Source organism: Camelus dromedarius, chromosome 19, assembly GCF_036321535.1.
Source record: "Camelus dromedarius isolate mCamDro1 chromosome 19, mCamDro1.pat, whole genome shotgun sequence".
In the NCBI taxonomy this organism is placed as follows: domain Eukaryota; kingdom Metazoa; phylum Chordata; class Mammalia; order Artiodactyla; family Camelidae; genus Camelus; species Camelus dromedarius.
This window is the reverse complement of record NC_087454.1, coordinates 20,469,487-20,495,960: the sequence shown is the minus strand read 5'-3', so window position 1 is coordinate 20,495,960 and position 26,474 is coordinate 20,469,487. Positions and strand designations below refer to the sequence as shown.

Genomic DNA, 26,474 nt, shown 5'->3' with positions numbered 1-26,474 from the left:
AGAGAACGTCCGCATTCCTATTGGACTTTGGAGCGTATGACTCCAAAGCAATTGGTTGGCTAGAACTCGACGGAAAATGGTGGCTAGGTAAAATGCGCGTGCGCAGCAGGCGGCGGGAAGGGGTGGGCCAATCCTGTAAGGGTTGAGCCTCCTCGGGTCCCACCCCTTCACCTCTCTCTTGTCGCCATGGTGACTGCTCTACAATTGGCGGGGTTTGGGTTCAAAGGCCTCGGCTCGGCCTCATCCGGGTCCTCCGGCTGTGGACTCTCTCGGCTGATTGGGCCGTTTCTTTCGCCCTTGATTGGCCGAGATCGGAAAAGACGGCGAAGAGCTCGGAAAAGAGGACAAATACTGGGGTCGCAGGGTTCAAAATGGCTCCGGCCTCCTTCGGTGACGTAGAGGACAGAGCTTGGGTCTGCCCTTCCCTCTTAGTGAAGAAGGGAGCAGAACTGGGATTAGCCCGACTTTTGGATGGTGCCAACCTCGATTTGCAGCGCTGGTGTTAACCCATCTCCCTCATCTGGACGACTCAGTCCGCCCATCTCTAGGTGATTTACAGAGTAGAACTGAACTAAATGCCCACCCCCTTTCTAATGTGACACAGTAGAACAGAGTTGATCTCGACTCCGTTTTAAATCTTAAGAGCAGAAAAGGTCTAGCTCCGCCCCCTTGTGAGGGTGCAGAAGAGGCAAGGCCCGCCCCCCTTTTAGGCGACCCGCGGCGGAATGGGGTTAGGCCCGCCCCTTCCTTCTCGTACTGTGTCCGGGGGTCTTCCTCCCGGGCTGGACCCCTGGGAGTTGGGCTAGCTGCTAGAGTCTGGGCCTTTCCTACGAGTTTGGGCCTTTTCTACAGTCTGTGGCCCTCACTGTGGCCCAAGGAGCAGGACTAGGTAACAGCCCTCTCATTATTAGTGTTCTTTACATCCTGTTGCTCAGGGCGTGTAAACTCTCAGGGCAAAGGTGTCTGAGGACGTGGAGGCCAGACACAAGCTGAGGCCTATTCAACATCCTTATAAAAGGTCCAAGTGACTCAAGTGAGGAAAGGTAAAAAGTTGGGAGTTGTCTAAGGCAGGGGAGGTAAAGGTTCAGGAGGCATGTAGAGGTCTAGGGGCAGTTATTGAGAGGGAGAGGTGGAGACCAAGAAGGGAGAAGTGATGGAGTAATCTTGGTAAGGGGATGATGGGAGTATGGGGAAGAGGGCTGGGGAGAGAGCTAGGTACATGATGACAAAATTAAGGAGGCATGCTCATCCCAGAAGAATCAGCATTCTTCCCCACTTAATTTTTCAAGAAAGCAACCCTAATGCCCAATTTCCATTGGAAGAAAAGAGTACTTTTCTGCTTTGCGGAGAGGGGGCGGTGATGGGCTCTGTTTTGCCAATCGCAAAACAGCTCAGTTGTCTCAGCTTCGGTGAGTAAGGAGACTGATATGAAGGAAAGGAACTAGAAAAGAAGTACTAAGTTAAGGAATGGGGGGAGGACAGGAGCAGGGAGAGGGCCTGAGAGTATCCCTTCTCTCCAAAGACCAGGAAGGGAGTGGGTGGAGGAGGGAGCTGGACTGCTGGGAGATAGTGGGGGGACAAAGGGCAGAGAGACCAGGCAAGAGGGCCGGAGGGCAAGTTGCGGTGAGATGGAGCCCTGGAGAGAAAGAGAGAGGTGAAGAACTCAGTGCTTGGCATATAGTAGGTGCTTGATAAATATTTGGACTTGAACAGGGAACAGGAGGAAGGAGTTGGAGAAGGGTTGGAATTGGAGGGAATAAGTAGCAGATGTGGGCGTTAAGGAGAAACGAAGAAACCAATTGACTAAGAGGAGAGCTGATGGAGAATGAGAAGGACCGGGTCACGGAAGGAATACAGCACCACGGGGCACCCAAGGCATGTGTGCTGAAGGGAAACTGTGGGAAAAAAAATACAGCTGGAGGCAGAGAAGGCCAGTGCGAGGGAGGCAGAGCCAGGGCGAGCTCCCGTGGGGAGGAGCTAGCAAGAGACTACTGAAAGATGTGGGGAGGAGATGCCTGGGTCCCCGGGAGGCGATTGGCAAAACACAGCGCCCATCACCGCCCCCTACTTCCTGGCCAGCCCCGGAAACTAGCGGGCGTGGGGAGGGGTGGCGGGGGATAGCGGCAGCAGCAGCCCCAGCCCTCAGAGAGACAGCAGGAAGGGAGGGAGGGAGCTGGGGGGACAACCCCCCACCATTCCTACCGCTATGGGCCCAGCCTCCCACTCTCACCTCCCCTCCATCGGCCGGGGCTAGGACACCCCCAAATCCTGTCGCCCCCTTGGCACCGACACCCCGACTGAGGCAGAGACACAGCCACCCGCCACCACCGCTGCCGCAGCCCGGCTGGGGAGGGGGCCAGCCCCCCAGGCCCCCCACCCCACTGAGGTGGGGGCAGGAAAGGGATGGGCGGAGGAGGGAGGAGGGTGTTAAAAGGGACGAGGAGGAGGGGATGGGGGAAAAACTGGGTCTGGGAGGGCGGACCGGAGAGAGGATTGGTGAGAAAAGGATAAGGGCCGACTGGGGAGAGGGTTGCTGGGGAAAGGAGAGGGGGCCTGAGAGGGAGGAAGGATGGAAGAGACACAAGAGGAAGGAGAGATGGAGACCCTGTTAATTTGGGATGGGGGTGTGGACGGGGAATCTTGGAGAGGGAATTCCCGACACTTTCCCAATTCCTTTTCTTGCCCTTTGGCCCCACATGATCTTGGGGGGCTTGTGGCAGGCAGAAGGCAGTGTATTGCCCTCCTTCCCCCAGCAGAATTGGCTTCCTACGAATGCCCTCAGACACCTCTGTTTCTCTCTAGGCACGGGACCTCTTGTTTCTTGTGGCCTTCTATACTGTTGTAGACCCTTACTGACATGCAGTGCCTCATAGGGGGCCATGTTTTCTACATGGAGTCCGTGTGCCTTTGACATGTTTAATGGCTTGGGTGCAGCTAGGTTGTCCTATGCTCTCCATGGGCTGTGAAGAAATGATGTGTTCTTTTCCATCAGAATCTCCTGTTCTCATATCTGATGCCCATGTCTCCTGTCCAGTCTTAACACGTTCACGTGTGTGTGTTTTTCATCTGTTGCGTCTATTATGTGGTTTCATGTTTCTTACACATTTTATGGTTTTGCATGTTTACTTTAACCTGTAAAGGTTATACTTTAGTTTGTTCGGGCTCACAGGTTACGTCCACAGCCCTGCCACAGGCAGTCGTCTCTGTGTGGGATCTCGTGGCTTAGCTGACCAGCGCACACTCATGTTGTGATCAGACTGGCCTGTTTACCGCGTTTGTTTTCCCAGTCTCGGTTCACAGTGCACATATGTGTGTCCCTTCACATGATGTGCTGACGTGACATGTCCATAGCTTCTTGCTTCTGGTTACACGTACTATTCATTTCATGATTTTATTGACAATATATTTTATGAGCGGTATGCTCAGTACCTCATTTGCCTTCCACTGGGCTTATAAGTCCTCAGACAGTCCTGCTCTGGAGAGGGTCACTTGATGTCGAATATTAGAGAAGAAGGTAACTGGGTCTCCATGTCCCTAAAGAACCACCCCCATGTGCCTTACGTTGCTGACCTCGCGGGCTCTTGTCTCTTCACCCACATTGCCTCCAGTGGCTGTGAACCGTCTGTCCGGGAAACTCAGTGCACACCGCAGGGTCAGCCCTGCCGTGCCCATTGTCTGTCCCTCACTCTTTGCACTGTTGGCATCTGTTGGATGACAGCAGCATCTTTCCCCTGTGGCATGTTAATCCCCATTCTGTATGCTTCTACTGTGTGTGAGATGGTAAGTGCCGTGTTGATTGTTGTCCCTCTGCCTTCACCGTGACCCCGTATCTTATGTGTAGATTCAGAGTAGGTTACTTTTTGGTCTGGTGTGTTCATTACTTTCTTGGTGCCTTTTCATAGTTGATAGTCCTCAGGAGGGTAGCTGATTCATTGTTTAGAACCATTGTCTCTGTCCTTAGTTATGGCTGTGTGGGTATGTATACAGAAGTAGAATCTGTTCAGCAGATGTTTAGTGAGTGTCTTCTCTGCTTCCTTCTGCCCTGGGCATAAGACAGTTCCTGTCCTTAAGCTGCTTACAGGTTGGGGAGGAAAATAAAAATGCCCTGAGCAGTTACACCCTGCCTTGTGTCAGGATGGGTGGTTCTCAAACCTGTGTGCACATCAGACTCATCTGAAGGGCTTCTTAAAATAATATACAGATTGATGGGCCCAATGTCCAAGATTCAGCAGATCAGAGGTGAGGTCTAAGAATCTACATTTCCACACTTTGAAAACCAGTGATTAAGATAAAAGTGTAATGAAAACACAGGCTTGGAGGGGTTCAGGAAGACTTCCAAAAAGTGCCACTGAAGTGTGTGAGACAAGTGAAGAGGCGGAAGGACATTCCAGCCAGAGGGAACAGCGTGTTCACAGCACAGAAGCATGAAAGATCACGGTGTGTCTGAGGAGCTGAAGTAAATCAGTTTGACTGGAGCAAAAGAGGCTTTTTTGGCGGTGTGGCCAAAGACGTAAGCAGAAGTAAGCTTGTCGAGAAGGGCCTTTAGGCAAGATCAAAATATGCTCCGAGGTCTGTTAACAGAAACATCGGTGGTTGCCGTGGTGGAAGACAGATTAAAGGGGAGGGGTTAGGAGTTGCAGATAATCCAGGGGAGCAGTGCTCATCCAAACTGGGGGGCGGGGGGTGTAGGATCGAGCAGCGCTGCTGCCCTAGTGCTGGCAGAGTCCTGTTTCCTCTGTTGCCTGTTACCTTTACCCTTGTTTGGCAGTGGGCTTACCTTAGAGCACAGCCCTTCTGTCATTGGAAGGGAGTGCCTCTGGCCTTGATGTGAGTGACAGTTATTTGCCTAAACACTGTTTTTTGTGAATTGTGGCCCTGCCCCCAACAGTGGGACAGAGTGGAGGAAGGAGGAAAAGTCTAGAAAGCAGGTTCTGTGTGCGTGCTCCTCTTCCTCCTGAGCCCTTTCCTCTCCCCGGCAGGTGGTGTGATGTCCCTTTTACTCTTTGCCCTCTTTTTTTCACCTACAAGCTACCTGCCTGACCACAGTGCTCCAGCGTCACTGGAAGGGAGGGAAGGGGCTGGTGGGATTTGTTTGCCTGTCTGTGGAGGCAGGATTAATGGACAGAGCCACCCCTGGTATGTCGTGTCCAGATAAGGGGACAAGGGAGCCTGCTTAGGTGGAGAGGGGTTCTTCTGGGTATGCGTTTATAATCCTTTATCTGCCATGGGTGTGATAATAAATTTGTGTGTGTGTGTGGACAGGTCAGCCTATGTGCCTGTGTGTGTCTGCGTTTGTGACGGAGACTTTATTCTTGCCAGTCGGCCCTTGAGAATGTCTGTGAGTGTTTTGTCAGTTTCCCTGTCCCTGCTGTGTGTACACGTGTGTGTGTGTAGACAGGCAGCAGTGTAGCCGAGTGGTTAGAAGCACAGCCACTTAGGTTTAAGCTAGGAAGTGCCTCTTAGGAATCATATCACCTCAAGTAAGTTTTTTAACCACTCTGGGCCTATTTAGTTTTAAATGTAAATTGTGTGGTTCATATTGAAAAGCTTAACTTAATATATAGACCAACCCTGTCCAACAGAAGTATAATGCAAGCCACATATGTAATTTTAAATTTTCTGGTAGCTACATAAAAAAGGTAAAAAGTCACAGGGTGAAATTTACTTTAGTATGTTGAACCAAGTATGTCCGAAAGTTTAAAATTTCAGAGTTACCAATATAAAAGATGATTAATGGGATATTTTACCTTCTGTTTTTCATTCAAAGTCTTTTGAATCCAATGTGTATTTTACACTTCTGGCATCTCAGTTCAGACCAGACCACATTTCAAGTGCTCAGTAGCCATATGTGGCTGGTGGCTACCATATTGGACAGTGGCGGGCTAGACCATTATAAGATCCTTACCAGCTACAAGTGTTAGCTGTTGTTATTAATGTCCTTTTATTATTGCGTGTCTGTGGATGTCCGTGTCTTGTGTCTCTTGTCTGAATGTATCTGCAGCCTTCAGGGCGAGGGGTAGGAGAGCAGGCCTGAGCTCCCATCCCCTCTGCCCCCAGCCTAGAGAGGCTTCCTAGACAGGTTTTGATGAGAGTTCTGGCCCTATTCTGTGTCTCTGGCCCTTGTCCCCAGAGCCCTACCAGACCCTGCCTTCTGCACCTTGCCTGCCCCATCCCCCTCCCAGGAGCCAGGCCCACTGTCCTTTGCCCCATCCCCTGCAGGTGACCAGCATGGAGCTGTGGCCAGGGGCATGGACTCTGCTGCTGCTGCTCTTCCTGCTGCTGCTCTTCCTGCTGCCCATTCTATGGTTCTGCAGCCCCAGTGCCAAGTACTTCTTCAAGATGGCCTTCTACAATGGCTGGATCCTCTTCCTGGCTGTGCTTGCCATCCCCGTGTGCGCCGTGCGAGGGCGCAACGTGGAGAACATGAAGTGAGGGTCGGAGTGTTGGGTGATGAGGGAGCCTAAGTGTCGTGAGTGAGTGTGGATGGGGAAGGTATCGGATGTGGAGACACTGAGAGAGCCCAGGGACAAGGAGGAGAAGATGCAAAGATGCCCAGAAAGGGGGTGTGGGTAGGGGCTGAGGGGAGGTGAGGCATGCAGGTGGATGTCAGCGGATTCCGCTGGAACCCTCTTCCCTGACCCCGCAGGATCTTGCGTCTGATGATGCTCCACATCAAGTACCTGTATGGGATCCGAGTGGAGGTGCGAGGGGCTCACCACTTCCCTCCCTCCCAGCCCTACGTTGTCGTCTCCAACCACCAGAGCTCCCTGGACCTGCTTGGTGAGCAGCCTCCCCTAGCCATGCCTGCCCTCCTGGAACCTTCCCCGGGATGTCATCCCCCAGAGGTCCTCAAGCCTCCCTCACCTGGGATGTTGCACCCTTGCTCCCTCCCCAGGCCTCTTTCCCTGGAGTAGAGCTGCCCTCATAAGCAGGATAATAGACCTTTAGTTGCCCTTTCTTCCTTTTTGGGGCTTCCCTGCCCCCTCCCCTCAGTCTGCCTCTTCCTTTATCTCCAGTCCCTGGTAGTGTGGGTGATGACCTGGGTGAGGTAGGCTGCTTCCTGTGACACTCTGGTCCTTACCTCATCCCCACCTCTGCCCTAGGGATGATGGAGGTACTGCCAGGGCGCTGTGTGCCCATTGCCAAGCGTGAGCTACTGTGGGCTGGCTCTGCCGGGCTGGCCTGCTGGCTGGCAGGAGTCATCTTCATTGACCGAAAGCGCACTGGGGATGCCATCAGTGTCATGTCTGAGGTCGCCCAGACCCTGCTCACACAGGACGTGAGTCACCCTGGGGAACTGGAGGGTTAAGGAGTAGAACAGTTGTAAATAAACTGATGTGCAGGGCCAGCAGACCTCAGAAGTCCCATTACAGCATCACAGCCATTTTCTGACCCCTTCCAGGTACGAGTCTGGGTTTTTCCTGAGGGCACAAGAAACCACAACGGCTCCATGCTGCCCTTCAAACGTGGCGCCTTCCACCTTGCAGTGCAGGCCCAGGTGATTACTACTTCCCCTTCTACTGCTGCGCCCCCAGCCCCCACCATCCCTTCCTCTCTTGGCAGAGGTTTGTCGTGGGGGCCTCGGAAGGGAGCTGTGGGCTGATCGCTTTTCGCCTTCCTCAGGTTCCCATCGTCCCCATAGTCATGTCCTCCTATCAAGACTTCTACTGCAAGAAGGAGCGCCGCTTCACTTCGGGTGAGGGCTCTGAGCAGATCCGGGATTGGGGGCTGGCCAGGAAGGCCTGGGAGAGGCTAGAGGGACGTCCCCGGGAGGCAGGAGGTTCAGGCAGTGTCAGAACTGTGAGATGTCCACAGGCTCATCTAGTGTGACATCAGCCAGTAAGTATTTATGAAGCACCCACTGCATCCTGCTAGGTGGGTAACGCTTGGTCCCTCCAAGAGGGGCCACTACTGTCTAGCGGGAAGGATAAAGCCTACATGTGCCAAGCTGTAATATTCAGCAGTAAACGCTAAACCTAGACAGCAGGGGCTGGCAGGGCACTGAGGTGTCTGGACTGGGGTTTGAGGAAGGCTTTGTACAGGAGGACCTCCGAGAACAGGTGGCAGCTGGTGAGCAGAGGGCAGCTGTCCAGGGCAAGGGGAAGAGAACTGAAAGGTTAAGGAGGAGAGTAAGTAGCAGGAGCGCTCAGAAACCAGGCTCCGCCTGTGATCAAAGTCCCAGTAGATAGGCCGCAATGGTGCTCACCGCCCCCTACCCCCATCCAGGGCAATGTCAGGTCCGGGTGCTGCCCCCAGTGCCCACAGAAGGGCTGACACCAGACGACGTCCCGGCGCTGGCTGACAGAGTCCGGCACTCCATGCTCACCGTTTTCCAGGAAATCTCCACCGATGGCAGGGGTGGTGGTGACTATCTGAAGAAGCCTGGAGGGGTGGGCGAGGCCCGGCTCTGAGCTCCCCTCCCGGCTACCCCCCACCTTCTCCACACCTACCAGCCCAGTGGGCCTGAAACCAGGCCAAGCCCTGTTCCTCATTTCCCCTCCTCCCCACTTGTTCTCCTCTTTGGAGTCTTCAACTTTTGAAGTGAACGTGGTTATAGCACCCCCCCCTGCCCCCTTCCCAGCCCCACCACGGACTCTCTTGCCTAGGTGCAATCTCCCCTCTGACCCCCACCTTCTGTGCCATCTTGTGTGTGGGACAGTTGCCTCCCCCTCATCTCCAGTGGCTCAGTCTACACCAGGGTAGGAACACTCCATCCTGTCCCCAGTGGACCCTCGTCCTTTGTGGTCCTCTCTCCCTCTCCACCCCACATTGGCCAGTGGACTCATCTGTTCTGTGGAACAATTCCTCACCCCCAAGTCCAGAAGTCCATGGATTTAGTGGACTCATCCATTTGTGAGGACTCCTCACACTGGCTGGAAGCCGATGCCTGGAACATTCCTCTCAGGCTTGTACTGGGAACATTCCTCAGCACCTTCACCCTCCCTCCTATGGAGCCTCCTGTCTGTGGAGGCTGGACTTTTCTCACTCAGAGGTCTCATCCCTGCCCGTGTCCAGGTGTCCAGGGTTGAGCACACTCTTGGAGGCCAGTTTGCTCTCCACATTTCTGCTTCCCCTCATCCTCTTGGTACATTCTTCAGTGGTCCTGGCCCCACCCAGCCCCCTGCAGCCCCTCTGTACCATTCTAACCAGACACGGGAGGAGACAGATGTCAATGCTGCTTTCGTGTCTCCCTGGGGTGTTGGAGAAAGGAACTGAACCCTGGCTGGAGGGGATGGGAAGGCTTTTAATTTATTTCTCTTTCTTTTGGGGCTTCCCCTCTCTGAGCCAGTTTTCATTTCCTCCCTGTGGCATTAGCCACTTTCAGCCCCCCCACCCCAGACCTGTGCCCGCAACTGGGGAGGTGGGCTGGGAGCAAAAGGAGAGGCTGGGACCCAGTTTTGCGTGATTGATTTTTATTAATTATCTGGGTAACAGCAAGAAACCAAGAATAAAGATTGAGAGCGAAATGGGCACTTTCTGGCTGTGTTTGTTAAAGAGTTAAAAAAGCAGTTCTCACCCAGGCATCTGCCCCAGCCGGAAGACTCGGCAGGCCAAGACAACCTGCCTGCCTTCTCTCTTCCGCTTTCCAAAGTTTCCATTGTTCGTTGCTCCTTAATGTCAGATGACCTTATCTGCAGCTCCCCAGCCGCAAATCTTGGAGGATTAGTGGGTCCAGTTTCTGTATAAATTAGGGGGGCAGGGGCTCTGCAGAGGCTCCTTATCTCTGCCGCTTGAGGCCTGGGCCGAGGCTGTTGTCCTCACAAGAGCCTGGTTAATGACAGGGAGACAGGCAGACACACTGGCTGTGGATTTCTTGGGTGCCTGGAGTGGGCCCTGAGCACTGAAGACATTGACAGGCTCACCCAACAATAAGTGGAACCACCCAGTTGGAGACAGGGTACCAGAAGAAGGAGTGGTAAAGTTCAGAAGTCTGGGGAAAGTATGGGGCAAGTGAGTGCAGGGGAAGAGGTTTTGGAAAATGAAAACTGAGTTGGGGAAAGGTGTTTGGAAGAGCCAGGAGCAATTGTTGGGAGATGGAGGGTCCCAGCAGAGAGGTATGGGGACTCACAGGCACCTAGCCTCTCCTCCAGCAGCAGCACCTGATCACTGAGAGACTCGATCCTGTCACCCCGGCCCCACAACTCTGCCACCTGTTCGGGCTGCAGCTCTTCCGGTGGCATGGGCAGCACTGCTCGGACCCAGGCCCCAACCTGACCAGCCCACTGCAAAGGAAGATTCACCTCAGGGTCTTGGGGATGGGGTCTGCCTGGTTCTGCAGGCTTTGCCCCAGGGTTCTCAGTTCACCTGCTCCAGCCGCTCCAGGCGCCCTCGCAGCTCGTGAATCTCCAGCCTCAGGGCACGCTCATCCTGTCCAGCTTCCCGAACTGGGACGTAGGAGAGCGAGCGTGACCACGGCTCTGGCCCTGCCTCCAGCCCCAGGCACTCCGCATGTCCCAAGCTCCCGCCCGCTCACCGGCCACGCTGAGGATGCTGGCACTGGTTGGGGGCTCTGGAGCCCCTTCTGCGCAGGTGCGCCCGTCTGGGCCCAGCACCAGGCCTTGGGGGCAGCCACAGGTGAAGCTGCCTGCCGTATTGAGGCACCAGTGCGAGCAGAGATTGACGCCAGTCCTACATTCATTCACGTCTAGTTCCCGGAAAGAGGAGGGGGTTGAGGGGGTGGGGCGGGGATGGGCGCCGCGGTGGGTGGGGAGGTCCTGGCACCACCCCCGAGGGAGGGCGGGCCAACTCACCCACGTGACAGTGCTTCCCTCCCCAGCCCGGGGCGCACTCGCACTGGTCGGGGCGGATGCAGACGCCTCGGTTCTGGCAGGGCTTGGCGCAGATGGCTGCAAGCACGGGAAGTGGGGTTCAAGACCGGGCAACGGCCCTGCTCCCCAGCCCCGAGGGGGCGCACCTCTCCCCGAGACCTGGAAAGACCCAGTCTCACCTTCATCGCAGGTGAGCGCCCCGGGATGCCTCTTTTTCCAGCCTTGGCAGCACACGGCGTGGGTCTGCTGTACCTCCCTCCTCACCTCTCGCCAGGCCACGCGGTACGTGGTCCTGGAACACAGCACCCGACCCGGCCCTGGACATTGGCATATGGGTCCTGTCCCCGGTTCCTGGGATTCCTCTTGCGAGACCCCAGAGTCCAGGCTCCCCATCCTTACCTATAGGTGCTGCAGACACGCCTTCCAGAACACAGGGTCAAGTAGGGCTTATACACCGGTTGGCTGTAGGACTCGTTGTACCGGAGCGGGACCACCAGCGTCTGCTTGGAGCAGACCCCCTGACTGCACCCATGTTGGGGAAGGTGACATTAAGTGGGCCAGGCCCTGGGGGGCCTGGAGCTCCACTTCCCTTAAGGCTCCCCTGAGACCCCACCCTCCCTAGAAGAGACAGCCTCACCCCCATTCTAAATTTTCTTTTGCCACCTGTGAAGCCCCACCCCCAACAGGTTTCATGAAGCCCTCACCCCTGGCCCTGACCCCGCTGTTGTCACCTCTCTTTGAGAGGTCCACCCTTGGCCCCCTCGCCTGACATCAGGAGCAGGAGGAATGAGAGTCCGCCTAAGAGAGTGCACAGCTCAGCCCTGGACCCCATGATTCTCCTTGACTCCAGGCTCTGCCAGCTGCAGGCAAGAAGAGGTTAATGGAGGCCCTTTCCCTCTCCTGTTAACTTCTCCAGTGCTGGCCCTTACAAGAGCAGTCAGTCTGCAGGTTCCCTTTAAGGGGGCCAGGACATACATTTGCACACCTGCATGTACATTTACCACCACCCCTTCCTTTAGCACATCATCGTCCATGCGGCATCATACAAGCTCACACCACGACACGCACCCTCCACCTCCCTTCATGGCCCTGTCTTGCACCTGCCCTCTTCTAATCTTCCTACTTTCAAAGTCTCAAATAGTCACCCCTTCACAACTTGTACACAAACCCATACACCTGTACACACCGCCTTAAACACATTCCTGCTACCCTCACACACCCACACCACCACACACACCCTGGACCCACTCCCCTTACTCAGACAACACCCCCCAACTCACACTCACTCTAAGACTCTGAGTGACCCCCTACTCTTTCCCCATTGACATTCTCTCCCCACCTGTCTTTCCCTTTCTTGGGAGACTTCAGGACAACCAGCCTCAGCAGCAACTCAGACTGGTGGCGGGCCAGGCGGGCTGCAAAGGAGAGGGGCGGGGCCAGACAGAGCCCTCCCAATCCTGCCCCCTCCCACAAGCTTCCTCCATCGCTGGAGCGCAGTGAGTTCAGTGGGGTCCAAATCCCACCACCTTCACCCACAGCTGAGCAAAGGGTCCACTAGAAGTCTCTTCTCAACCCTCTGAGGCCCCTTATTTCTGGACCAGCCCTCCAAATCAGCAGAAGCTACTGGCTTTATAACACCAGCAGTATCCTTGGCCCTTGCCCCCCACCCTTCAACCCAACACAGGCTGGGGAAGTACTGGAGGGGCAGGGATAGGCAGAGCTGGCAGAGAACAAAGTGGGGTCCGGTCATGGGAGAAAGGCGAGATAGGCTGAGGAAAGAAAGAAGGGCAAGACACCACAAAGCAGGGTGGGAGGGGGGCTGCCCAGGGAACTAAGGGGAAAATTGCCCCTATTTCTTGATGACATTTGTTAGTGCCTGGGGAAGGGTGCAGAGTTGAGTCAGCCACCACCCCCATGCCAGGGCAGACAGGGCCTTATTGTCTCCACCAAGATTCCTTCTTTCAAGGAAGAGGAGGCTCATTGTCCAGCCCCTCACCCGGCTCTGGCCTACAAAGGTCGAAAAGGGGCGCAACAAATGCCCACCCTGACCCTCAGCCCCCTCGTCTAGCCTGGGGGTGGCCAGCACATTCCACCCATGAGGCTGGGGCACAAACCACTGGAGCCCTGGGCTCAGCCCCCCAATCATAGGCTGGGACAGGAAGAGAATTGTCCTCAGCAGGAAAGACCCCACAGAGAATCAGGAACCCACACAGAATGGGCATTGAGTGAGCGGAAACACCAAGGGGGTCCCACCCCAGACCAGGCATCCGGGCACCTACGCCTCAGGCTCTCCATCCCCACCCTCCCTAGGAGTCGGGTCCTCCTCACCTGGAAATGAGTCAAGCCACACTGAGTAAATGAAACTTTATTTCCATAAATATAGGGGTAACACCCATTCAAGGATAGCTAAAAGAGGGGCTGGAGCCTCAAAGAAACTAGGCTCCCAGAGGGCACCCCAATACTGAACATAGGGACTGGGGGATCCCCAAACCTGAGATGGGCCTCACAGGCCACAGATATTCCCCAGCACTGACACTTCAAGAACGGAACCGTCCCCATAGGGGAGCCTCAGAACCCCACTCTCATGGGTGGTCCTTCCTGGGGCTTGGGAGGGCTGACCACAGGGGAGTTCAGAGAAAAGAGAATATAGGGAAAACAGAAGCTAAAAATATCCTGAGTGGCCTGGAAGGAGGCCCCTGTGGTGGGCAGGGGCTGGGTTCTCCTCCTGTACGGCCAGAGACGGGGGAGCAGCAGCAGTAGGAGCAGCCACAAGTTAAAAACCTGGTTTCTCACTTCCCAACCTCGGCTTGGGAGGATGGGAGAGCATGGAGCAACCCCCAAATGAGAGAAGAGATGGAGGAGACCAGGACTTGTCATTCACAGAGGTGCAGGGAAGGGGGCCTGGGAGCCCTGGTTGGAGGGGGGCAGTGTGGGAGCGATGAGGTGGTCACAGGCACACTAGGGCCTGATGTCCAAGGCTACCACTTGGTCTCTGGGCTGAGGAGTTCCTGAGGGACCCCTTAGGAGAGCCAAGGTTCAATGCAGGTCTCATAGAGGGTACGGTTGGAGTGCCAGACCGTGTGGGAGATCCCAGCCATCGGACACCTCACTATGGCCCCCCGGGCCAAGAGAGTCTTCAACCCAAAAGAATCATGCAGATAAACCTTCAAGGAGGGTGAAGGGACATGGAAGAAAGACACAGGGAGAGACAAAGTGAGTTCCTGCTGGTGTCCCAGACCCCTTCCCCACAGGGTGAACCCTTCAGCTCACATGTCAGTGGCAGGGAGGGCCACAGACTGAGATGGGACAGTGCATGCAGAAAGGGGAAGTAACTCCAGGGGACTCACCAGTTGCTCTTCCATCTCCAAGACCGTCTCGTTTGCATCATAGAAACCAAAGAAGCTACAAAGAGATTGGAGGGTAAGGAGGAGAAGGTTATCAGGAGAGATGGAGAAAATCAAGGTGGGCTAGGGTCCTTCAGGAACGCGTGGCCTGTTGGGGACATGGGCAGCAAGGAGGACACTCAAAATATTTAACTGGGTATCATGTACCTCATAAGGTGATGCACTGAGGATACAGCATCGCTTCTGCAGAATTCCCATCAAAAATGCATACCCTGAATCTAATCATGACAAACTAGCCAACAAACCCAAACTGAGGGACATTCTATAAAATAGCCAGCTCATATGCTTCAGAAATATCAATGTCATGGCCAGAGACTGAGGGAGCTTTCCGGATTAAAAGAGGCAAAAGAGACAAGTAAAGGCAACACGTGATCATGGGTTGGATTTTGCACTGGACATTTTTTTCTATAAGGACAATGGAGAGATTCTTGAATAAGGTCTCCAGAGTACTGTATCAATGTTCATTTCCTGATTTTGATCATTATATTGTGGATACATAAAAGAAATGTCCTGTATATAGGAAAGAGACATGGACATATTGAAGTTTTAAGGGAAAGAGATATTGTGTCTGCAATCTACTCTCAAATGGTTCATACACATCCTCCATATATATATGGGGGGTGGGGTAATGTAATGTAAACTTGGCAAAATGTTAACATTTGGGGAAATCTAGGTGAAGATATACAAGACTGCTTTGTACTACTTTGGCAACTTCTTAAGTATGATATTTCAAAATATAAAGGTCTTAACATTCTTTAAATTAAGAAGATTTAACTGGCGTGGACACTGACCAAGGATAACTAAAGAAATATCTAATAGTGTTAAGTCCAGTGGGTTATGGGAACAAAGAGGAGAGGTCACTACCCTAGTTTTAGAGCATCAACAAAGGCTTCCCAGCAATGACCTTGGACTAGGGAAGGCTGTCCCAGGCAAATGGAACAGCAAAAGCAATGGCACAGAGGTAAGACACAGCTGGGTACATGGAGGTGCTGGGTTGGAGGGCTGGATCTCATAAAGTGTAGGAGAGCAGTAGGGGCACAAAGACCTGGATTTGAACTCCAGCTCTGCCACACGCTCCCCGCTGTGTGTGGTTGATCATGCTGCTGGTCTTCTTTGCCCTATAATACCTCCTTTGTAGACAGGAACTAAAACACTGTGGTTAAGTCACACAGCCTGACCTCACCACTTACTAACTCTATGCATGTATAAATGTTATTTGAAAAGTACTTAGAATAATGCTTTGGGACATAAAGGTGCTATATAACCTTGAGCCATTATTATTTACATAGGATTCTAGTAGATGTGAAATGAGATAAAAAGAAATCCCATCTCTAACCTTTATAAGGAATGTTACTCCTTCACTCAAAATCCTCCAAGATGTTCCCATCTCACTTAGAATTTAAAAAAAAAAAAAAAATCAAGGGCCATGGTTGGCAGGAGCCAGGGAGAAGCAGGGATGCATTTAAAGGGTTTGAGGTTTCAGTTTGGGAAGAAAAAAAAAGTTCTTGAGATAGTGGTGATGGCTACATAAGATTGTGAGTGGGTGCTTGCTTCAGCAGCACATATACCAAGACTGGAACGATACAGAGACAGACGATTAGCATGACCCCTGCGCAAGGATGACATGCAAATTTGTGAAGCATCCCATATTTAAGACATTTTTTTAATTTTTAAAAAAGAACGTGAACAGACTTGATGCCACTGAACTATACACTCAAAAAGAGTAAATTTTATACTATGTATATTTTAGGGAAAAAAAAAAAGGGGGGGCCTTACTTTGCCCTACAGAGGCTCTCTGTAACTAGCTCCCTGTACCTCCCACCTGCTCTTCACACTTCCCTGCATTCTAGGCACAGGGGCCTCCTTAACTCCTCACACCTGCCCCAGGGCCTTTGCAGGTGCTATTCATCTTCCCTGGGTTGTTCTTCCCCCAGGTTGTTGAACAACTCCTTCCCTCACTTCCTTCTGCTCAAATGGCAAATCTCCCAGAAAGACTTCTCTGGCCACTATCTTAAAAAGGCCCCTGTCGGGTGAGGGTATAGCTCTGCGGTAGACCACTTGCTTAGCATGCATGAGGTCCTGGGTTCAATCCCTAGTACCTCTGTTAAAAATAAATAAACCTAATTACAAATAAATAAATAAATAAACCTAATCCCCCCCCCCAAAAATTTTTTAATAAAATAAAATAGGCCCCAGTCATACTCTAATCCCTTCCCTTATCTTACTTTATCACCACCTGGCATATATATTTACATTTATTATCTGTCTCCCCCACTAGACTGTATGGACTTCTCTTTCATTTATGGGAGCATCCCCAGGGCCTAGGAAAATGCCTGGGCACAGTGTTCAATGAGTGTTGAGTGACTAAAGTAGATCAGGTGACATTTCAGATCAGTCATGATGATCAGAGGCAGCCACATAGTACCAGGAGCTCTGGCTTTTCCTGAGGAATAGGATAGAGGGGACATAGTCCAGGTAAGTAAAAGAGATGGTAGGAAATGTGATTAAATGGCATGGAACTATATACGCATATTCTACCAAAGTCCATTTCCTGGTTTTGATATTGCGCTATAGTTACATAGGCGGCAACCACTGGGGGAAACTGAGCAAAGGCTACACAGGACCTCTCTAAACTATCTCTGCAACTTCCTATGAGCCTGTAAATATTTTAAAGTTAAAAGTTTTTACAAGGGGGGATAGTAGGGATGGAGAGGCAGTACAGTCAGCAGGGTTTAGTGACCGGCTAGCTATGAGAGGCTGGGAGATGACTCCCAGGTTTTGGTCTTGGGTAACAAGACGGATGGAGGGTGGGGGTATTAACTCAACAGAGAGTGGGAGGAGTGAGCCAGTTTCAGAAAACATATAAAAGATTGATGAGGCCTGGGGGTGTCCTGAGGCAATGTTCAAGCCACACAGTCTCTTATTACCTGGATTGCCAGGGGGTAATGACACCATCATCAGGGCCCCCAATCAGCACCAGGCGGCCCACACGAAGAAAGTTCTTCCGCCACACTGCAGGGTGGGAAGAAGAGAGCCTTAGTCAGTCATAGGGGTCAGGCCAGGTTGGAAAGGGGAACATCGGGGCTCAGAGAAGCAGAAAATGGGTCCCAGGTAGGAGCCCAGGGTCTCACCAGTGGCATTGGGATGGTCTCTTTCTCCATTGATCAGGGCCAGGAAGCTGCTGGCATTGAGGTACAAGTCATCATGGTGGGGGTCTGGGTACAAACAGCAGTTAGAAAGACAGTCAGAAGCAGGGAGAGGAGGCAAGACCAGAGGCTAAAAGAACAATCAAGAGGCTACAGTAATAGACAAGGTGAATAGTAATACAATGGTATCAATAATAGTAATTGTAAACATGCTAGCAAACATCTTCATCTAGCACCTACCATGAGCCAGATACTATTCAAAGTACATTACATTCATTCGTTTATTTAATCCATATCTACCCTATAAGGGTATGCACTATATCATTATTTTAGATGAGGATATATAAATGTCATCATTATAAATGAGGAAAATTGAGTCACAGAAAGCCTGAGAAACTTGCTCAAAGTCACCCAGCAGGGCCAGGCTTCCAACCCAAGAAGTCTGGACCCAGTATCCATGGTCTTAAAAACTATACGAGGCATTTGCAAACTATGACTCATTAGCCAAATCCAGTTCACCGTTTGTTTCTGTAAATAACTTTTTATTGGAACAGAGACACACTCATTCATCTACATATGGTCTATGGCCACTTTTACACTACTGCAGCAGAACTGAGTGGTTGTGGTGGAGACTGGATGGCCTGCAAAACTAAAAATATTTACCATCTGGCCCTTTAAGGACAAAGTCTGCCAACCCCTGCACCAGATTTGGCTAAGGCAGTAAGGTGATACACATAAAACGTTTTAAACAGTGCAGGTTCACACAGTAAGTGCTCAGTAAATGTAAGCCACCATCATTATTATCACTGCTGCTGGTTATGGCACAGGTGGGAACAGCAGGCCCTACCCTCCAGGATGCCCTTTCCATGGAGGCCTCCATTTGGCATGCCTTACTCACCGTGCCAGTAGTTGCAGATGGAGAATTCCTGGCCCCAGGGGCTATAGCAGATCCGGTAGAGGTTAGACCTCATGGAGGTGGGGAACAGCCACTTCAAATAGTCCGTGTCTGGCGAGAGAACAGCAGGGCCAAGTGACCCCAAACATTTGTACTCACAAAACTCAGGGCCCCCTTATGGAGCCCGCAAGTGCCCACTCACCTCCATACTGTCCCATCTGTGGAGAGGAGAGGGAGATGAAAGAATCCACATTGTGTTCATCCATCACTGAGAGCAGTGCCCGGCACACGAGGCCCCCTGGCGGCGGAACACAACATTGGGAGGGACTTAGGGACTGCCAGGCCAACAGTCCCCCCATTCCACCGGCCCCCCGACACACACAATGTACATAAAGGAAACCTGGCCCGAAGGAGGCAAGCACACCCTGTCAAAACATCCCCCATCTTGTAAGAGACAGAGCCAGAATTCCATGCTGGGGCTTCTGACTAACTCTAGGGTGCTCTTTACTGTCCCACTGTCCCTTATGTCCAAGACCGATGGGTAATGGATAAAGAAAGGGGCAGCAGTGCAGGGAGGTCACACAGAGAGATAAGACCTAGGTGCAGAAGGAGGTCAGAAAAGGAGGGCTCGAGTACCAGGGATTTGGCTGGAGGAAGGTGATTCATCAAAGAGAACACTTAGGTAAGGATTGAGCCTCAGATAGGGCTTAGGAGTTGGGGTGGGGAGAGGGTGCCTACCCTGGGAGTAGCAGATGAGATGCACCCCTTGAGGGGCCTTTGCCATGATGGGGGCCACAGCCTCTCGGAACCCTTGCACCTGTTCCCACAGGGGCCGCAAACTCTCTCTCCCATCGAAGAGATCGAGCACTGTCACCACAGTCCCGGGGTGTGTCTGCGGGAAAGGGGCAATGCCGCAACTGGGGTTGAACTACGAAGCGCCTCCACACCGCCCCCTGGCCAGCACCCATATGCCTATTGTGCCCAGCTAGAACCAGGGATCTCGGGCCCCCAACTTTCTCCCCGAGCAACTGGGCAGGCCCGGAAGGGCAGCTTTCAGTTCCCCATTCTCCTTCCCCAGCCACTGTAGACACTTCCAAAGCCCCACAACCGGGTGTCCCCTGCCAGACCTCATTGATGTATTCCAGCAGGTGGCGGAAGCTGTACGAGCTGTCAAAGAGCCCGTGTACCACGATGACCGGCTTGTAGGAAGTCCGATGGGGCGCAGGGGCTGCGGGCAGCAGCAGCAGCAGGAATGGCAACAGGAACAGGAACCCTGCCGGGGGGAGCCGCAGCCCCCGGAGCCCCGGCATGCTCCCGCCTGAGAAGAGGGAGATGGGGGCCTGTGAGAGAGGTGACAACAGCCCCTCCCTTCGGAACAGACGGCTGGCAATCAAGCCTCCCCTGCCGGTTCCCACACCTTGTCACAGAATATCCTACTTTTAACTTCCTCCAGTCCTCTCCCCACAAACGTAGACGCACACCAATGCGCACCCAAGCCCCACCCCCAACTCAGCGGGTACTTTTATCTCTAGGCCCAGGATCTTCCTAATGCATCATCCTAGCCATGCACGACCGGGGTTTCGCAAGAAAAGACCCCTGAGCAGCAGCGCAGGCCCCTTTAAGCGTGCAAACTCCCACCTGGCCTTGGTCCGCGAGCCTCGCCCCGCCCGCTGTTTACTTCTCCCCAGCCTGGAACCCACGTGGGGGAGGGGAAGGGTGTAAGGAAAACGCGCGCAGGGGAATGACGGCCGGGAGGGGAGGCTGCTCGGGGTCGCGCTTAGCCGTCACGTCCGGGGCTTTCCCTAGCAACCGTGCCAGCGTCCTCCGCAACTCAGGCCCCAGACAGGAGGGGCAATGGAACAATCCATTGCGCCCTAAGAGCGGGGGAGGAAATAGGCGGAGCGATCTCTTTAGAGCGGCGGAGAGAGGGAGAAGCAGCAAACATATCCTGGGAACTGAGAGGTGGCCTCTTCAGGCCCTGCGGTACCAGCGACTCGGGGGTCCGATTTCTCGGTTGATTCACCCTACTTCCCAATTCAGGCGACCCGCAACGGAACACGGAGCTCTCTCCCCAGGGAGACGCTGGGGAAACAAACTGGGGAAAGGTAGTCCTCAGTATTTTGTCGTCCGCCAGAGTAGGGCTTAAGGTAGACCGGGCAGACCCTACCCCCAACCCCTAACCGCCCGCCCGCCCGCGCCAGGCCTGCATCTTACAACTCTCCATCCTGAAGTGCTTGTAGTGCCCTTGTCTCCAGAGACACGGAGAGTCCTCGAGGTCCCTCGAGATAAAAGTGCGGCTTGGCCCAGTTTCTTTTGCCCTACTCTACTCCACTGCCAATATACGACCCACCCCCTACCAGGGGACGGACGGCCTGTAGGGCCGCGCTGACTCACGCTCGCTTGGATTCGACCAGTTGTTCGACCTGAGCGACCCTCACAATCCCCCTCCCCCCTGAATTTCGAGTTCTTTGTGGGCGGCTCCTTACTCAGACCTTCCCACCCGAATCGAACTTCTGAACTCCAGGCGTCCCGCACCTCCCCGCCTCTGACCCCTACGGACATCCTGGTGCCTGGGTTAGGGCTTTTAGTTAGCATTTAAAAACACTTCCCTTGATAAAAGGATTTTGCTGCTTATCAGAACCCCTCCCTCTGTTTACAAAGTCTTTGCCAGTCTAAATCTCCCAATAAAACCAATTTGCGCCCGAGTCATGATGATGGAGTGGCGGTAGTGGGGTTAGGGGCTCACACGAACCCCTTAGAAACCAGAACGGCGAGGATGGGGCCGTAATCTAAATCTCTGGCGCCTGGGACTGGCCCAGGCGAGCTCCTCATTTACACCTCTGTAGTCTCCTCCTGGACTCGGAGCGGAAGGACAGCTCCGGAGAACGACTGCTTCAGGCGGGTACTGGGAAGTACTAGTCTAAGGGGGGAGGATGGGGTGGGTAATAGCGACTCCGGGTAATAATGTTTTTGCAAAACGCCAACGCTGGTAAATCTCGGTAGACTGCTAATCTTCACCTCCCCTCCCCACGTACGCGCTCCCGAGATGAAAAGAGCAAAATAAAAAGACTGCAATTACCGCTGTGGCCCCAGGTTGACTCAGGCAGTGGCGCAGCGTCTCGGCGGGGGTGGTGAGTGGGTGGGACTAAAGGAATGGATTGAACACTGAGGCCCCTGGAAACTCTAAGAAGCCCAATAAGCAAGGGGGAGGGGAGGGGGGACAAAGCACGTATTCCCAAACCTAGCTGCTAGCAATGAGCAGTTGATTCATCCCCTCCTCCCAAAGCGCTTCAGCTCCTTGGCCGTGGAGGAAGAAGGTATCTCTATCCCCTAAGCTTCCTCCAGTCGTACCCCACCACCACCACCACCACCACACCGCAGACCTTGCTACCTCCAAACTGCTATGAACTGGAGCCTCTCGGTTTCCCTCCCCATTCATCCCAGGCCAAGGTGGCAGGTCGAGGCCAGAACCCTGGGAACTTTCCAGGCCATCTCTGGTCTCCGCTATGCAAGCCATTTTCTCTCATAGTTATCTCTCCTTCAGAGGGGAGAACTAAGGCCAAGGTTTGGGAGAAGATCCTGAGATCTTACAGGGACTCTGAGGGAAGCTGAGAAGGGGGAGGCCTGACTGGGGTGAACCAGACCCAGAGGGAACTGGGGTATTGAATCCACTGAGCACCTGCTTGGCTTCCTCTCATAATATAATCACTACAGCCAGTCTTGGAGGGGAAGACTCTAGAGAGTTCTTTCTCCCTCCTTCCTTCCCCTAGTCCCACCCGCCTTGCCTGGTCTTGCTTGCCTCCCTGTTTCCATGACAACTCCAAAGGAGCCCAAACTGGGGGCTTGAATGCCGGGGTGAGAGGAGGAGAGAGACCAAGCGGGGGTACGTCTGAAGCACTCCCCCTCCCTCGCCTCGGTCCCTTTAAGCTCCCCCCCCCCCCCCGCTTTTCCTCCGCCCGCCGCCGCCACTGTCTTCATCTCTCCATCTCTGCGCTGCTGCCGGCTGCGCAATCTGCGCACCCAGACTCCGGTGCTAGCCAGGGACCCCGACTCTGGACTCCGGCTGCACGGATCCTGTCCCAGGGAGACCGCAGGCATGTCATCCGAAAAGTCAGGTAGAAAACAACAACAAAACCTCCAGCCCTCTCTACTGTCTCCGGACTCTCTCCCTACCCCTTGGCCCCAAACCCCTCCCTTACCCCTCCCTAAATGGTGGTCCTGTTTCATTCCCCTTCTGTACAGCTCTCAACATCCCCCCCCAAGCCCCCTCATCTTTCTATATCCCTCCCTTCTCTTCCTTTCCTCCTGCCAGTCTCAGCCTCAGTCCCTTGCCAACAACATGGGTAGGGGGGCAGGTTGAGAGGGTGAGCGAAGTACAAGAGTGCTTTAGCATCACCCGGGTACTGCATGGGCAGCATCATTGCGAGTGACAGATGGACAGATGACACTGGCTGGCATGGAGACATCCAGTGGGGAAATATGGAGAGATGAGCAGATGGGGGTTGTAAGGGGAGTAAATTCAGAGGACCCTTCTTTAACCTGCCCTAAAAGAGGTACTGAGATTCCCAGAAAGACTAAGGCACCCCTTCCCCACTGAAGGAATGGGAGAGTGGAACATGTTCTCCTGCATGTGTTTATACAACTGTTGGGCTGAGCACATGTTAACCCAGTATTGCATGTCTACCCATGTGCACACACAGGACTAGCTCAGATGGGCAAGCCCAAAGGCAGCCATAAGCCAAAAAGGGTAGAAGATTGGGTCTGCGGATTAAAGCTGTATGCCCATTGCTGAAGAAGGGAGAGGAGCATAAGAGAGTTATGACCTCAAAACTAGATTGAAAAGAAGTGTGTGTGGGGGGGGGGGTTGCTGATGGCCTAGATACAACCCCTCTCCTGCCCCAAGAATAAATGATGGCTTCTCACCCATTTCCTCTCTGTCTCTCCTATTATCTTTCCACATCCCTGACCCTCTGTGTCTCCCCCACCCCTCCTTATCTCATCCGTCGGTCTTATCTCTCCCCATACCCTCTCCCCTGCTCACCGCCCCCCAGGCCTCCCGGACTCAGTCCCTCACACCTCTCCACCACCCTACAATGCCCCCCAGCCCCCCGCCGAACCTCCCGCCCCGCCCCCACAGGCAGCCCCTTCCTCGCACCATCACCACCACCACCACTACCACCAGTCCGGCACCGCCACTCTCCCGCGCTTAGGGGCAGGGGGCCTGGCTTCTGGGGCCAGTGCTCAGCGCGGTCCCTCGTCCTCAGCCACCTTGCCGAGGCCCCCACACCACGCCCCGCCAGGCCCCGCCGCCGGGGCGCCCCCACCGGGCTGCGCTACCTTGCCCCGCATGCCACCCGACCCTTACCTGCAGGAGACTCGCTTCGAGGGTCCACTGCCCCCGCCGCCGCCCGCCGCCGCCGCCCCGCCCCCGCCGGCGCCCTCTCATACTACCCAGGCCCCGGGCTTCGTGGTGCCCACGCACACGGGAGCGGTCGGCACGCTGCCACTGGGCGGCTACGTAGCCCCTGGCTACCCCTTACAGCTGCAGCCTTGCACTGCCTACGTGCCAGTCTACCCGGTGGGCACGGTGAGTATGGGGCAGACAGGGGCCTGGGAGGAGGACGGTGGAACAGGACCTGGAACTGGGGACACCCTGGGGGCTGGTGGGACAGAAAAACGGGGCCAGGGTACCAGGCGGTATTCTGGGGCCAAGGGAGAGGAGGGACTAAGGAAAGGCCTGGGAATGAGTGGGGCGGGGGGGGGGGGGTAGTGTCTGGTGGCCAGTGGAGTCAAAGATCAGGGCCTGGGAGGAGAAACAGAGCCGAGAAGTCCAGAGGAGGTTTTAAAGAAGAAAATAGCCTTCTTTCTCTGTCAGAGCTGGAAAGTTGGTGGGCTCAGATAGGGTAAGAGTGACATCCTCTCCCCACAACCTTCCTTCTACAGCCCTATGCAGGCGGAACCCCGGGGGGAACGGGAGTAACCTCCACACTCCCCCCGCCACCCCAGGGCCCGGGCCTGGCCCTTCTGGAGCCAAGGCGCCCGCCGCACGACTACATGCCCATCGCAGTGCTGACCACCATCTGCTGCTTCTGGCCTACGGGCATCATTGCCATCTTCAAGGCAGTGCAGGTGTGTAGAAGGTGGAGTGGGGAAGGGAATGGAGGCGGAGTATGGAGAGGAGGGCTCACTAAGTTTGTCTTATTCCCAGGGAGTGCTGGAGATTTGGGGAAGCATCTTAGAGCTCTGAGTCGTGCAGCCAAGGTAGCAGCTCTCTGATCAGCTCTCCCCCACCATCCCCTGCAGGTACGCACGGCCTTGGCCCGCGGAGACATGGTGTCAGCCGAGATCGCTTCACGCGAGGCCCGGAACTTCTCCTTCATCTCCCTGGCCGTGGGCATAGCAGCCATGGTGCTGTGTACCATCCTCACCGTAGTCATCATCATCGCTGCGCAGCACCACGAGAACTATTGGGATCCGTAAGGATGCCCCCAGCCCAGCCCCACCCTGCGCCCCTCGACCTCCCAAGCGCGTTTTACCGTCAAGCCGCGGATCCAATGGGCGCCCTGCGCACCCGCTTCTGGGGCCACCGGACTTCTTTACATCCTAAACTAGGCCTCCACGGAAACTCTCGCCTTGCGAGCACGCTCCGAATCCAGTTCCTCAGGAACCTCGCCAAAACACACACTAACAGGGACACCGCTTCCCGGGATCCCTGCCAAATCCTGGGCCCTCAGTCGCTCCAGGCCCCCACCCCTTCAAAATGCAGCACCCCCAGTCGAGCTCCCTGGGTCACTGCTCCGCAGCCTGGAGACTGGTCCCTAAAGCCCCGCCTCCTCCATAGGCTCCGCCCCAGCTCTGACAAAACCCCGCCTCCAGGTCGGCAGGCTCCGCCTTCTTTTTTTCCCTGCGGGGTGATTCAGTCCGGTGATTGGGTTTGTGGCGCCAGGCCTCGCCCTCAAACCGACAGACTCCTCCCCTTTTCCTGGCGCAAGAGCCGAACTCGGGGGTAGCCATGCCGCAACTCTCACTCCCGTTTTTTTGCTAGTACACTTCCGTCTCTTTTCCACCCTGATACCCGCCTATTTTCTTGCTAATCCCAGAGCCTCTATCTACTTTTGATTTTTTTGGAATGAGATTTAGGGGGTTCCCAGTTTAGGGACCTTCACCCTGAAATGAAGATTACGTCCCTCTTCTCTGTAAATACTCCTTTCCTCCTATCCCAACTCCTGGGCAGTCGGGCAGAACGGAACCCAGGGTCCAAATCTCCCAGTGTCGCGAGGGAGCCGGCCCGCTCCACACTCCCTGCTCCCCTTGGTAGTCCCCACCTTGTTCTGATCTGTGTGTGAGTGTGTGTGTGAATTTCTGAAAGACAACATTAAATAGACTAAGTAGATTCATCACCCGCAATTCTGAAGACTGCAGCCTTGCAAAGACCCTGCTCTTTTGGCTTTTCCTTTCACCTCCCCTTATCTCCCCTTGTGGGGTGGGGGTTGAAAAAAGAAAACTGACAAAGACAAAGCAGGAGGAGATAGAGTCCCAGGACACTAGAGAAACAGACACAAATATGGGAGTGGGGGCCTCCCTAGGAATCTTACTGGGGAGGACTTTGGGGTCCATTCTTGGTGGGAATTTCTTTACCCAGCACACATTTTCCACTCTGTACCAGAATGGGCTTAGGGCTTTGGAGAGGGAGGATTTACAAGGAGACTCAGGGATCTACCCCTAGAACGCCACGAAGTTGGGTGGAAAGAAGGCAGACCATTCTGAAAAAGTTGGCCAGGGATAGGATGTCAGGGGCAGGGAAAAGATGCCAACTGCCCACAGCTATTCCTGTGTGCAGGCTGGAGGGTGGCAGACAACTTGAATTAGAGCTCTACTTGGTGTTTTGTTCCAGTGTAGGGAAGGTAAGGGAGCAAAGAGCTGTGGGAGTCTGCCTCAGTCCTTTCAGGCTGCTATGACAAAAATACTATCACTGAGTGGCTTACAAAGAACAGAAATTTACTGGAAGTCTGAGATCAGGGTGGCAGCACTGTAAGGTGTGGGTCATGTTCTGGGTTGTAGACTCATTGTATCCTCACTTGGCAGAAGGGGCTAGGGAGCTCTGTGAGGTCTCTTTTACAATCCCATTCCTGAAGGCTCTATTCTTATGACCTAAATACCAATCGCAAAGGCCCCAACTCCTAATACCATTATATTGCACATTAAGATTTCAACATATGAATTGCCAGGTGGGGCACACAAACATTCTGACCACAGCAAA

The 26,474-nt window shown here is 54.0% G+C and overlaps 4 protein-coding genes and 1 non-coding gene across 10 annotated transcripts; 3 read left to right on the top strand and 2 right to left on the bottom strand.

Moving 5' to 3' along the window:
• The first annotated feature begins 265 nt into the window (after positions 1–265).
• On the top strand, positions 266–9,467 carry AGPAT1 (1-acylglycerol-3-phosphate O-acyltransferase 1). Of its 4 annotated transcripts, none has more exons than XM_010982224.3 (7): positions 266–548; positions 6,220–6,428; positions 6,647–6,780; positions 7,104–7,279; positions 7,403–7,498; positions 7,624–7,696; positions 8,227–9,467. In XM_010982224.3, the coding sequence occupies exons 2-7, from the start codon at positions 6,229–6,231 to the stop codon at positions 8,409–8,411; spliced, it is 864 nt and encodes a 287-aa protein (XP_010980526.3). In that variant the 5' UTR covers positions 266–548; positions 6,220–6,228; the 3' UTR covers positions 8,412–9,467. The 4 variants fall into 4 exon arrangements, with proteins under 4 accessions (XP_010980526.3, XP_010980527.3, XP_064332410.1 ...); XM_010982225.3 differs by lacking the exon at positions 266–548 and adding an exon at positions 750–889; XM_064476340.1 differs by lacking the exon at positions 266–548 and adding an exon at positions 936–1,043.
• On the bottom strand, positions 9,397–11,614 carry EGFL8 (EGF like domain multiple 8). 3 transcript variants are annotated; one of them, XM_031435021.2, is made up of 8 exons: positions 11,501–11,614; positions 11,169–11,291; positions 10,949–11,061; positions 10,752–10,847; positions 10,475–10,645; positions 10,306–10,385; positions 10,070–10,223; positions 9,397–9,768 (listed from the first exon to the last, which is right to left on the bottom strand). In XM_031435021.2, the coding sequence occupies exons 1-8, from the start codon at positions 11,599–11,601 to the stop codon at positions 9,719–9,721; spliced, it is 888 nt and encodes a 295-aa protein (XP_031290881.2). In that variant the 5' UTR covers positions 11,602–11,614; the 3' UTR covers positions 9,397–9,718. The 3 variants fall into 3 exon arrangements, with proteins under 3 accessions (XP_031290881.2, XP_064332408.1, XP_064332409.1); XM_064476338.1 differs by having other exon boundaries at positions 9,397–10,223; XM_064476339.1 differs by lacking the exon at positions 10,070–10,223.
• Positions 11,615–13,118: 1,504 nt separating this feature from the next.
• On the bottom strand, positions 13,119–19,524 carry PPT2 (palmitoyl-protein thioesterase 2). The gene is made up of 8 exons (XM_031435019.2): positions 19,342–19,524; positions 18,953–19,106; positions 18,417–18,512; positions 18,218–18,325; positions 17,305–17,388; positions 17,101–17,185; positions 14,117–14,171; positions 13,119–13,933 (listed from the first exon to the last, which is right to left on the bottom strand). The coding sequence occupies exons 1-8, from the start codon at positions 19,522–19,524 to the stop codon at positions 13,790–13,792; spliced, it is 909 nt and encodes a 302-aa protein (XP_031290879.2). The 3' UTR covers positions 13,119–13,789.
• Positions 15,717–15,827, top strand: LOC116147852 (U6 spliceosomal RNA). Its single transcript, XR_004131444.2, has one exon. It is a non-coding gene; the product is annotated as a U6 spliceosomal RNA (small nuclear RNA).
• A 1,657-nt stretch (positions 19,525–21,181) lies between the features above and the next one.
• On the top strand, positions 21,182–25,628 carry PRRT1 (proline rich transmembrane protein 1). Its single transcript, XM_010982227.3, has 4 exons — positions 21,182–22,329; positions 23,266–23,801; positions 24,158–24,343; positions 24,518–25,628. Exons 1-4 carry the CDS (start codon positions 22,311–22,313, stop codon positions 24,692–24,694), a joined length of 918 nt encoding a protein of 305 aa, XP_010980529.3. The 5' UTR covers positions 21,182–22,310; the 3' UTR covers positions 24,695–25,628.
• Positions 25,629–26,474: the final 846 nt, after the last annotated feature.

What these genes read in the sequence shown, in the direction of transcription:
- PPT2 (XM_031435019.2), bottom strand. Translation starts at nt 19,524, where the DNA reads ATGCCGGGGCTCCGGGGGCTGCGGCTCCCCCCGGCAGGGTTCCTGTTC. An exon ending in ACAGATGGGACAGTATGGAG is followed by an intron (nt 18,326 to 18,416) that starts GTGAGTGGGCAC and finishes TTCTCTCGCCAG; the next exon opens with ACACGGACTATTTGAAGTGG. An exon ending in AGACCATCCCAATGCCACTG is followed by an intron (nt 17,186 to 17,304) that starts GTGAGACCCTGG and finishes CCCACCCTGCAG; the next exon opens with TGTGGCGGAAGAACTTTCTT.
- PRRT1 (XM_010982227.3), top strand. An exon ending in CAGTCTACCCGGTGGGCACG is followed by an intron (nt 23,802 to 24,157) that starts GTGAGTATGGGG and finishes TTCCTTCTACAG; the next exon opens with CCCTATGCAGGCGGAACCCC. An exon ending in CCATCTTCAAGGCAGTGCAG is followed by an intron (nt 24,344 to 24,517) that starts GTGTGTAGAAGG and finishes CATCCCCTGCAG; the next exon opens with GTACGCACGGCCTTGGCCCG.
- EGFL8 (XM_064476338.1), bottom strand. Translation starts at nt 11,601, where the DNA reads ATGGGGTCCAGGGCTGAGCTGTGCACTCTCTTAGGCGGACTCTCATTC. An exon ending in CGTGTCTGCAGCACCTATAG is followed by an intron (nt 11,062 to 11,168) that starts GTAAGGATGGGG and finishes GCTGTGTTCCAG; the next exon opens with GACCACGTACCGCGTGGCCT. An exon ending in CAGCATCCTCAGCGTGGCCG is followed by an intron (nt 10,386 to 10,474) that starts GTGAGCGGGCGG and finishes CCTACGTCCCAG; the next exon opens with TTCGGGAAGCTGGACAGGAT.
- AGPAT1 (XM_010982224.3), top strand. Translation starts at nt 6,229, where the DNA reads ATGGAGCTGTGGCCAGGGGCATGGACTCTGCTGCTGCTGCTCTTCCTG. An exon ending in CGCAACGTGGAGAACATGAA is followed by an intron (nt 6,429 to 6,646) that starts GTGAGGGTCGGA and finishes CTGACCCCGCAG; the next exon opens with GATCTTGCGTCTGATGATGC. An exon ending in ACCTTGCAGTGCAGGCCCAG is followed by an intron (nt 7,499 to 7,623) that starts GTGATTACTACT and finishes CGCCTTCCTCAG; the next exon opens with GTTCCCATCGTCCCCATAGT.